General features: G+C 31.3%; 1 protein-coding gene across 1 annotated transcript; it reads left to right on the top strand.

The window, feature by feature from the left end:
- The first annotated feature begins 11,012 nt into the window (after window positions 1-11,012).
- Window positions 11,013-11,828, top strand: LOC127708220 (neuropeptide receptor 22-like). Its single transcript, XM_052213064.1, has one exon. It carries the CDS (start codon window positions 11,013-11,015, stop codon window positions 11,826-11,828), a length of 816 nt encoding a protein of 271 aa, XP_052069024.1.
- The last annotated feature ends 825 nt before the right edge of the window (window positions 11,829-12,653 follow it).

Below are 12,653 nucleotides of genomic sequence, written 5' to 3'. Positions count from 1 at the left end.
TAAGAAAATATTTTTAATCTTGAAAAAACATGTACCAAATGGATAGAAATTAAAGTACATGTAAGGACAAGACTGTGAATTTGCAGGCTTCAAAGTGCAATTATTCATATGTTAAAATGGTCAATATATTATACTTAGCAGTTACATAAGTTACAGAACAAAATGTCAGCAGATGTTCAGAAAATGCTGGTGGAAAGGCTACATTGCAGTAAGAGAAAAGTATCAGATTCACACAGCAAGTGAATAGCTACTAATCTGTGAAGCGTGTGTAGAAATAGAAAGATTCCTTATTATATGTAATAGTCAGAATGAAGCTCCTATAGCTAATTACACAAACTACAAAAGTTGCCTAAGTTGGATACTTTTATAAAAAGAAAACAGATTAACAACTTGACAAACTATAGGAATCAATGCATCCTATCTGTAAAAAAATAATCAAAGATGATATCAGATCTGACCTCATGCACCAAACAGTTAGTTTCTGAAAATGAAAGTGAACTAGTGATGATGGTGAGGACCTACTCAAAATAAAAAGTATGCTCTTCATGGTAGATAATGTGTTTTAGTTGTGAATATGCAATGAGAATTATAAGCCAGAATGGAAATGACAATTCATTGAATATTACATGGACAATGATATGGCTACTTTTGCTATTAATGGAAAGTAAATCAGTCTTTGCCAAGTCAGCTGGTATCGATGATTGTTTTAAATTTAAATTCTAAAATGATTTGAAGGTGATAATGGGCAATTAAAAAGAAATGTAATGGATACAGTGTCACTCTTAATGTTTAAAACAAACAAAGAATGCTAAATTTTGTGTAATTTACATTGAAAAAAAAAATGATTTTGATGGCTTTTCCTTGTTAAACATGTCTTACAAATTATTCTGTCATCACCTTTTCAAACCTAACTTGATCAAGCTCTTTTAATTTTGGAGATACTAGGACATTACAATATTTCATTTTGACTAGTATTAGGATTTGTGTTTTTCTAATTTCACAGCCTCTATATCAAGTACCATTGGACCAAAATACTGATTAACTTGCATGATTACACATATTAAATGAATGCTCATGAGTAGCATGAAAGATTTCCAACAAAATTACATTTGCAGCAATACGTTTATACAGCACATTTATGTTAAATTTAATTAATGATCTTAGCCCAGGGGTTCCAGTACAAGTTGTTTTCTTCCATACTTAAATATTTTGAAGAAATATGTTTCTCTAAAATCAAGTTTTCTTTTATGTTATTTTGAAGACCTTTACTATGAGGTTTTATATCTTGCATCTTACATCTGTAAATGAAATATTTTGTCAGTAAGATAACGTTATTTTTAATAAAATTCAATTTATAATTTTCATAGAGGCCAAAAATGACAATATTAAAATTTAGTGGAATTTCTATATGAACTATATCGAAAATCCAAGAATTTAGATTGTGCCAAATGTCGGCTACAATATGACAACCCCAAAGTAAATGTTCTATAGTTTCAGGCTCTTCCTTGCAAAATGTACACAAATTACAGTTAACAAGTTTCATTTTAAAGAGTAGAGCATTAGTCCCTAAGATATAATGAATAATTCTATATTGAAACCAACATAACCTAGTATTTTTTGAAACCTTGGTAACACACAAGTGTATTTTTTTCCAATTTTCTATAACTTTATTAAGAATACCTTCCCATTTTTTTTCTGCTACAAAATCTATAGGTAAAGTTCCTTGATTTAAAATAGTATACATGTCCTTTGAGCCCTTTTCGGACTTAAAGAAAATATTAATGTTAAAAGGTATAATAGCCTGATGTTTTTTTCTCTCTTTCGGTGTTGATTCCAATGGCTTGTAGCCATTTTTTTAGTGCTAATATAAGCCCATAAAACTGTAGAAACATGGGTTTGAAATTATACATAATTTCAAAATTTTCATATGTTAATATATTTCCATGTTCATCTAACAGGTCATTTACAGTCCATACCCCATGATGTGACCAATTTTTATAGTAAACGCTGACGTTATCAATTTTAATATGTTCGTTATGCCATATAGATGTCGAAATGACTTCCTCAAAATGAAATGGATGTCTGAGTTTTGACATAATTTTCCAGGCATGAAAAACTTCATCCCAACATTTGTTTTTTGATTTTTTAATAATTCCCAAATAAGCCAACTCTGTAAAATTTATATTTTGGGTGGAGGTAAATAATTTTGACATAATTTTCCAGGCATGAAAAACTTCATCCCAAAATTTGTTTTTTGATTTTTTAATAATTCCAAAATAAGCCAACTCTGTAAAATTTATATTTTGGGTGGAGGTAAATAATTGGATCCATTTGGATTTTGACTTAAATAATCTTCTAACCCAATTTAGTTTTAACTCTTGTATAAAATGTCTCAAATTAATAATTTTTAGGCCCCTCTAAAGTACTCTTGGCATAGAAGATCCCGCTTTATCTTGTCAGGCTTATCATCCCAAATGAATGAATAAATTTTACTATTAAGTTGACGTATCATATTATCATCTGGACCTGGGATGGACAGGAACAGATGATTTAATTTTGATATAATTAGTGACTTTATAATTGTTATTTTACCAAACGGGGTAAGTGACTGTTTTGACCATTTTTGTAATATTTTTTCTATTTCTTGTATTCGAGGAGCATAGTTTAGATTTAACATTCTATCTAAATCAACACAGAAAGTGATACCTAATAATTTGAAGGTACTGAAACCCCATTTCAGTCCCCACTTTACACATATTTTGTCTTGACTATGTCTTTTACTACCTATCCATATAACGTTTGTTTTGTCTAAATTAATTTTCAGTCCTGATATCTCAGCATAGAATTGTAATATACGGAGAGATGCATCCAGTGAGGAAGGCGACCCATCTAAAATAAGTGATGTGTCGTCTGCATATTGAGACAAGATATACTCTGAATCATCTATCGTAATACCCTTTATCTCATCACTACTTCTTACTAAAATGCCTAATATTTCAGCACATAGCAAGAAAAGGTAAGGAGACAAAGGATTCCCCTGTCTACAGCCTCTCTCCACACGGAAAAAGTCTGACAGACAGCAGTTCTGGGTGACAGTAGATGTAATATCATTATAAAATGTTTTTATCCAGTTCATAATAGAGTCTTCAAAATTAAAATACTTCAGTGTTTCAAAGAGAAAGGCCCATGATATAGAGTCAAAGGCCTTCTCAAAATCAATGAGTAATAATATACCAGGGATATCACTTTCTTCTGTAAAGTGTAAAATATCATATATAAGTCTACAGTTCTCCCCAATAAATCTACCCGGGATAAAGCCTGTTTGATCAGAGTCAATAATTCTGTTAAGAACTGACTTTATCCTCTCAGCTATACAACTAGAAGCTAGTTTGTATGTTGAATTCAAAAGTGTAATTGGACGCCAATTTTTTAAGAACTGTTTTGACTTCTTTTGGAATACATGTGATAACCCCCTGCCTCTGTGTGACAGACATTTCCCCTATCAGATATGAATAATTTATTGACCTCAAGACAAACTTTCCAATGTCTATCCAAAATACTTTAAAAAATTCTGCAGCAAAACCATCTGACCCAGGACTTTTATTATTTTTCATCCTTTTCAAAGCTTGTGTTAATTCACTAAAAGACATGTTACCTTCTAATGATTCTTTTTCGATATCATTTAATTTAGATGTCAAAGATGGTAATTCCCTTGATAAGTTTACCTTTTTAAGACATTCTTGTCTTTTGTAAAGTTTCTCATAAAATATTTTTGATTGTTTTAAGATTTCTTTTTGAATTCTACTACAGTATTTTCATCAGTAACTAGTTTTTTAATAGTTTTATTGACAAAGTTTTGTGTTTCTAAATTACAAAAAAAATTAGTGGGCCTCTCTCCTTCTTCAATCCATTGGGTTCTTGACCTAACATATTGACCTTTAACCTTGTTCTGTCTCAAAATTCTAAGTTGACATTTTTTGGCTTCTATTTCAAGAGTGTCCTCTGTACTTACCTTATTTTCTAAATTTTGTATCTCCTCAGTCAGTTGGATTTCCTGTTTTGTCCTTTCTCTTTTTATAAATGTTGAATAAGAAATAGTCTTACCTCTAATCTCAAGGAGAAGGGTCTCCAAAAATAATTGGTCATTAATTGAAAATTCAATATCCAAATTATCAATACCATGTAAAGCATCCCCTCTATGCACTGGCATTACATATTGCTCAACTGTGTTAGTAATTTGTTGTTTTATTAGTTTTACATATTCAGGATCTTGAAGGAGAGAGTTATTAAACTTCCAGAGGCCTCTGCCTTTTATAAAGTCATTTATTTTTAAAGTCAAAATCACTGGTGAATGATCTGACCTGTAGCTATTACCAATGTTTACTTCACAAATGTCATCTATAAGGCTTTCAGAAATCAAAAAGAAATCTAATCTAGATTGATTAAAAGGGTTTTTCCTTCTCCATGTAAATCGTTTAAGATCAGGATATATTTCTCTAAATGGGTCGATGAGATTCTTATATTCTTTAATTTCCAAAATTTTCTCTCTAGATCTTGGATTGTTTATATTTATATAGTGATGGGTATCAAGGTTGAAATTTTGAACAAGATTAAAGTCCCCACAAATAATACAAAGCTGATTTCCAAAGAAATCTATTATTTCTGTTAATTTGTCATAGAAGCAGGGAGTATCAATATTTGGCCCATAAACATTTATCAGAGTAAATCTCTTGTCTTCAATATTAAGATCCAATCCCACCAGATTGCCATCTCCATCTTTTTTAACTTTATGTATTTTATAGTCAAAATCATTTTTAAACAGAATAGCAACTCCTCGTTTATTTGAAGCAAATGAATTAAAAACACAATGGCCTTTCCATTGGTTTTTTATCAAAACTTCATCTTGTTCTACAAAGTGTGTATCCTGGAGGCAATATATATTTAAATCTTTTGAATAAAGATAATCAAAAATATCTCCCCGTTTTTCCCTCATGTGAAGTCCTTGACAATTATAGGACATTATTTTAATGTTTTTCCTTCCATCATGATATTTGTTCTTCAACTGTGAAGTATGATATTTGTAAAAACAAAGGAAAAAATAGTTCATGCGAGATATCAGGACTGATTTCATAATATTTCACTTCCTTAAAAAATATTTCATATATATGCCAAATACCAGAAATCCATGTTTTGTAATAAATATATACATAAAATAAACAAACAAAAAAGAAGATGAAACACGTATAAAACATATAAAATGAAACTAAGATATTTCTCATCTTAATGCAGATTTACATATGTGTTCTATGGGAGATAGCTCAATTTGTTTTTATATCAAATTTAGGCCAGACTAAGTTTTGTACTGATCTGCATAATAATATGTACTACATCTCAATATTTAAACACCATTTCTTACAAACTTATAATTAATGAATTAGGTTTATACATAAAATATTGAAAATAATTATTTAGACAAAAGAGAAGAGATCACACAAGAAGCACCTTACAACAAAATGTCCATTGTTTTGTGCTTCCTTATCTGATCTGGTCAAGTTTGTCTTATGTTTATATCACATCACTACAATATGTGAGGTGTCACTTTGCATCTTAAGATTTAAATAAGCATACACAATAACAAGGATCTTGCAAGTTTCAATTATTGTCTTAATGTGCTGTATTTTTATTGTGCTAAGCTCTTATTTTAGTTGTCATTGTTTATTGTGTAGTTTTCTTAATTTATATACATGTAAGCAATTAGTTGTCTTTTATGAGATTATTTAGGGGTAGTACCTTATTCCTTTTTTGTCATTTTCAGAAGCCTTTGTTGAATTATGGAGTAAAATATTTGTTAAGTTTACAAGAAATCATTACTCTTAGAACTTTTACAATGATTTGGATCAATCCTCTTTGCTATTAGAAGTTTCAAATTGGAGAATTTTGATTTTGAATCAAACCGTCTATTTTTTTCATTTGTATAATAGAGCTCTCCATGAGTGCTTTTAGTACTTTGATTATTGTTTTCATTATGATTTTGCTTTGAATTAAAAAGAAACAGCAGTCGAAATAATAAATCATTTGTTTTGATAATAATTACACCCTGAATTGTGGATTTGTGTCGAGAAAATGATTCTATTACATGAAAAAATGTATAAAAATACTATTAAAAATAGCCGTACAGTGATATAATATACTAAATATATTTCTAAATATTTGCCGTGGGTGGATTTTTATATTTCTTTAATCTATCATATTAGTTCATGTTGATATATTCATCTTTTAATTACAGTTCACCCTTTTGGATATTTTAGCATTTCTTCTGACCCTAAATTAGGTAAAATAGCCAATTCCTCAAACACCAGTTTTATACATACAGAAGCCCTACTAAAATAAAAAGAAATATATTCATTATTTTGTCTTTTTATTTCCTTTATAATGCTTTATCACATGAATTGGTCAAAAAAGATATTTATCATGGCTATAACTGAATATTTGTTGGATTAAAATGCAAAAAAACCCTTAAATTTAGCAATTTTCCCGTAAAAAAGGGTGAAAATAGATGGTGCAGCAAAACTCGGCTATCCGATAAAATTCAAGCAAAATTTTTTACAAGTGAATCTGGCATGGCCAAAGTATTGTGTGTACCAAATTTCACGAGATTCTGTGCGATTCACTCCTGGACACTTTTGCATGGTTTTCTGTGAGACAAGCTCTTAATAGTCGAATTGCGCTGATTAATGTTTCGATTAAAATAACACACAATAAAAAAGGAAGAAAAAAAAACAAGTCAAGTGAGAATCAACCAGATCGTTCTTAATTACTGTGGCGATTCCGGTCACCTCCAATCTTAATTGACTATGATAGTCCGTTTTGCCTTCTGAAGGTCGGTGATTCTCTCCGGGCACTCCGGCTACCTCCACCAATAAAGACTGACCGCCACGATATAGAACAATAGTGCTGAAAGTGCCGTTTAATCCAACCAATCAATCAATCTTTATCGATATTTTGAAAATCTAAAATGTCGAATACGTTAATCCATAATTAACACGCCAACTCATTAACAGATAATCATTTTAAGATTAAAGATATTTTATTCCAATTAAATGGTCCATGATGAGCAACAAAATGTATTACAATATTTTTTTTTTATAATTGAGAGACAGTCGTATATACATATGGATATGATCACCTTATTTTATTATCTTAAGTCACAGCCAGACCAGAGCCATCAGCATATGTGTAAGAAAACATTAATAAACAGAGAACAATTATCACGTCAACCCATTAACACGTCAACCCATTAAAACGTCATCACATTAACACGTATACAAATAAAAAAAAATACACAAACAACTTGAGTCGTGATCTACTTTATTTAATTGTTTTCTTTTGTCATGTTATCGAAGCTAAACATGAAACAATAATATTGATATGAAAATATGATTTTGTTTCGGCTCAAAGTACATGGATGAATATTGTATACTTTTCGTTTGCATCTCAACACAAGACAAGGATTGACAATTACGTCTAGACTATTTAAATACCAGTACTCAAAAAAATCATGTCGCTTTATGTAATTATACATTTCCTTTCATATTCGGGATTTATTAGGTTTCTATCAGTGTTAGTCTAATCATTTGATGTCTCAAGCATAACACATTCGAAAAACCTATTATTTATTTTTTACACAAAAAACACTCTCTATTTTTAATTCAAATGTAAAAAATAAAAGCTGTGTTTCATGTGAAAAAAAACGCCTGGAACTCTTATCAAGAGAAGTTCACACGCTGTACCGCACTACGCCATGATGTCTGATACATTTAGGTACACAAGTCATGTGTTTATATAAAAACATCATGTTGATTTCTACTTAAACGCACTTCCTACAAATTCATTTAAATGAATCAATTTGATTCAAAAATTTTCCCTAGAGAAATATGTATTTCCTGTTAGAAATTGGTTTCGTGTCGTAGAACTGTTCAAACTCTATTGGGAATCAAACTTTGACAACTTTACAATAATTTTGCTTATCACGATAAAACAAGAGTGTGAAATCATCTCCATTTAAAGTCAAAGTTTGAATTGCAAAACTTATAATGCACTATCAGCATTTTGATATTTAATTCATAACCAGCAACACAAAAAGGCAAAAAAAAATGGTAAAGTCAAATTCCAACAGGATGTATTCTGTACCTCCTTTTTCTAGTATAGCAGATTAATACATATACCCCACCTAAGTATGATAAAAGAGCGACATTATTTTTTTCCGGTTTGTGCGTCCGTCCGCCCGTACGTACGTACGTTAGTCCGCGTCTGGAATACCAATTTGAAATTAAATACGCATTTTCACATTTGGTAAACTGTTGAACTAACACCAAATTAGGGTTTTGGCCAAGATTTCACGGTTCACTGAAAATGGAAAAATGATGGTGCCAGCTAGGCATGCTGTCCAACGGACACATCTTCTTTTTATAATCTAATATACTGACATACAACAATAGGTAATAAAGAAAAACTTAGAACTGAACCTTTGTATTCAAATACACCGACACATCAAACTTAGCTTAATTTTCAATTTAGACAGTAACCTTTACATACCTAAGTGTCCTGTCTGTATACATGGTATAGTTAATAGAATAATCCAAAAGTTAACTCCCCTCGACTTGCTGAATATTTTCGGCTACCGTTAGCATCAAATTGGTTAACATTTTATCGTGATTCGTCAAAATATCCTTATTGTGAAGCGTCAGAGGTCTCAAATAATTAACCGTTACCGTTATTTTTGGAACGAATTTAACGTGATTCGTCAAAATCAGTCAAATTGTTTTATCGTCATAAAGAAAGTGTACATTTTATCGTCATGCACCAAAAATTACCGTTAACGTCATTTGGTAAGATTTTTTACCGTTATTCGTCATGAAGGTACCCCCATTACGACCCTCCTTCAACTCAAACGACCCAGCTTCCAGAACCTACTTGTATTCAATAGTAACCTGTAAAATAACTACGATATCTGTTTGATACATTTTGTGAAAAAAAAGCCACTGAACTTCAAAAACATTGACTTAAACCTAATGAGAACCCATTTTCGAATTGGTTACTAGTAATAATAAATAAAATGAAAATGAAAAAAAGATGTATCTAAATCTTTATCTTAAACCTACAAAATTTACTTTATCGATTTTAATTGTTTGTATGCAACACTTTATTATTGTTGTATCTGATATATCACACATAAGTCCATGACTATTCATCTGTGGGATACCATTGACATGTACATGCTGTATTTCAGTTGCTTACGAATTCATCCGAATACAATTTTGATAAATCCTTAGATAAATATACTTCCAATTATGACATTAATTGAGATATTTCTATCAATAATTTTAGATGCATACTGGTTAATAATTTATAATACTTGTTCTACTGAATGAAGTCTTGTTTTAATTCACTTTTTATTCATATTATTCAAACAAGACAGTACCCATTTCATTGTCCCCTGTCGGAAACTATATTGCATACATGTCTTTTATTTTGTTCCATGTTACTTTGAAATGAATTTGAACAATTTAAAATGTTATTCTTAATCTATTTTTTAAAAAGCATGGCATTCATTTCAAGGCCATGAATAACAAAGTTGTGCTTCTTGTCAAAACAAGAAAAGGATAGACTCGGATCGTTGGCTTTTTCCAAAACAAAAATGAAAATAGAAAAAAAAAAACCAAACGTATGCATCTGATCAGATGCGATATAGTGCAATCAGTAGTAATGAATTTAAAACAAGAGGATCATCGGGCCTCGAAAAGGTTTGTTAGAGGCTTATAAAAACAATCACCTAACATTAAAGATAAGTTTTAAAAGGTTCAGTTCTTATTGTACACAGCATCATCCATTATTTCATAGAGTTAGTGTGCTTTCCACCTTCAACACCATCAACTCAATTTGATGAGCTTAATTATGAGGGGCGTAAAAGGGGGGGTATCTACACGAAAGAACGCGAAATAAAATTGCCATTTCACGATGAACGAACAATTAAAAATTTCTTGCACGTTGATCTTTTTACCGATTTCACGAAACACGGTGAATATCGAACCTTTTTCACTGCTGCACGTGAAATAAAAATGGCAAAACACGTTGCATGAAAATAACCCTTTACCACCCTCAATTATTATTTCAATTTTGCTCAAAACACTCTTTCTCCCCTAAATATTCATGAAATATTTGCTACTGGACATTAAACAAACCAAACAGTATCTACACTTGTGTGTTCTAGCAATAAACACCTTTACAGAAGAACAAATAATCCTTTCACAATACAAACAAATACAATTGACATAAAAGGAGACAATTCCGGTAAAAGAAAAGTTCTATAATGTAACTAGTATGGCCACGTCATGTCCCATCCGATGTCAGGAAGATGTTATCGTTTAATTGACCACTCTGCGGTTCTTACTGGTACTAATTATCCCGTAGCGAACGTTTTATGATAACACTGAGTTTATTGAATTGGTTTCGTACTTTTCAATGGATACCATAATAAACTTTTGAGATTGTATCCAATAAATTCCCATACGAATTCGTCATCATGCATGGTGACATTGTCTGTAATAGTCTATTTAAATATACATGAACATGGGGAAACAAGCTATCATATCAATCGGTTAAGTATCTCAGATACAATTGCGTTTATATATGTAAATTAAACGGTTTCTGGTAACAAAGTGAAGAAACTTGTCCTATAAATGCAGATTCCTTAAAATGTTTTGAAGTTCTGAGTGGGATTTAAGTCTTTATATCTGTCGCTATTTTTAGTGGCATGGGAATAGTTTATATTTTGCTAAATAATACGTGTAGCTTCAGCACAACGGAGAACAAAGTAAATAGTGCTCGAAGTCAATAATGTATTCAAAAGATCGCTAACTGCGGCAATAGGTCATTTGACATTCCAGATACACGAAAAATGTCAATTAAATAACAAAATATATACAAGTAAATTGTTAGTTATTAAAACCAAAATGGATGAAAACTCAACTGGAAATTTAAGCAGCTTTTTTGATCAGATATCAAATCCAAAACTAGACAAAGAAGCTTTGACCGGACTGATACTATTATACTCGCTTACAACTCTTTTGTCCATAATAGGAAATATATTCGTCATCATAGTTTTTAAAAATGGAAACAGGTCAAGGACGGATTTGCGGCCTTTTCTGATTAACTTAGCTATAGCCGATCTCATGATGGCTCTGTTTTGCATGCCCTTCACATTTGCCGATGCTGTTTTCGGTACATGGATATTTTTGAAGGAATTATGCCCGATTGTTCTATTTGTTCAAATGATGTCTGTGGCGGCAAGTGTTTTTACAAATATGGCGATCGGAATCGACCGATTTTTGGTTGTTATGTACCCTCTACACCATCGTTTTACGCTTCACCGATACAAGTATGTGATGATTGCTATATGGGTTAGTTCGATTTGTTTCGGGTCTGTACAACTTATTGTAGCAAGGACTACTCGAATGGATTCTGGATTGCTTAAATGTGACGAAGTCTGGTCTTCGCCGTATTCGAGAAAAGTGTATACTATTTTTATTCTGTTATTTACTTATATTATACCACTGGTGATCTTAGCCGTGACTTACACGATTGTTGCATTTCTTCTGTGGAAAAGAACATCTCCGGGAAACAAAGATCGTTACAGGGATTATCTGCAGTGGCGTTCAAAGATTAAGGTAAACTGCTTTATATTAGTCAGGTTATCTACCTTTTGCACAACTGTTTCCAGTATGCATGGTCAGGCCAAACAGACAAAAGATAGTCAGAACAGCCAATGAAGTATGATCATACAGGTATTTGGAAGTTGTTTTATATTTAAGGCGATTTTCTTAGGAAAAAAAGTTATGATTCCTTACGAGTTCCATTACCTAGGTTAATTATATACAGGTACTTAATTTGGTAATGTCTTTAACTTCAGCGAGGTATAGTTTAATCAAAATCAAGGAAGTCTGTATGATTTACAGATGATTTATAATAATAAGAAGCCTTGATTTGTCTCCCCGTTACCAACACTGATCAATGAAGACTTTGTAAAGCTTCCCTCTTGATATCTTTTTCCCACGAGTTGACCAAACGTTAATTTGAATTTCCCGTCATTAGCCCTTAACTGACGCTTTCATGAATTGCTGATTAATTGTCTCATATTACGTTTTACTTTAAAAGAAATGTAGAACTACAATGCACTTCTAATTAACTAAAATAGAATTAAACTCTATCTCAAGGTTATTTTTCCCTGAAAATGAATCGGCAAGACATGTAGAATCCAGGTTGCACACATGCTTGCTTTAGAACTATTTTTTTATATTGGTTATATGATAGAAATTTCAATTCACAGTACATGTACCAGAATCAGTCACGTTAAAAAAGAAGAAAGAAAGGCAGAATAACAATGAACGATATTTTTCATAATTATGATTGTCCATTTTTATTTTATGTGAAATATAGATGCTCCTTTCTTTCAAGAAAGTTATTAAAAAATCATCCTTTTGCAAATTTGACGCATTCGTTATTTAATTGATTTGTATGGTATATATGTGTTAGATATAGGCTTGGATGTGTTCCATTTGTCGTAACCAAATTCCAATCCTCCTGTCTCGTTATGA

The sequence above is a fragment of the Mytilus californianus genome, unplaced genomic scaffold (genome assembly GCF_021869535.1).
Source record: "Mytilus californianus isolate M0D057914Y unplaced genomic scaffold, xbMytCali1.0.p SCAF_7, whole genome shotgun sequence".
NCBI classification, from domain to species: Eukaryota; Metazoa; Mollusca; class Bivalvia; order Mytilida; family Mytilidae; genus Mytilus; species Mytilus californianus.
This window is presented reverse-complemented; position numbering and strand designations above follow the sequence as displayed.

What these genes read in the sequence shown, in the direction of transcription:
- LOC127708220 (XM_052213064.1), top strand. Translation starts at nt 11,013, where the DNA reads ATGGATGAAAACTCAACTGGAAATTTAAGCAGCTTTTTTGATCAGATA.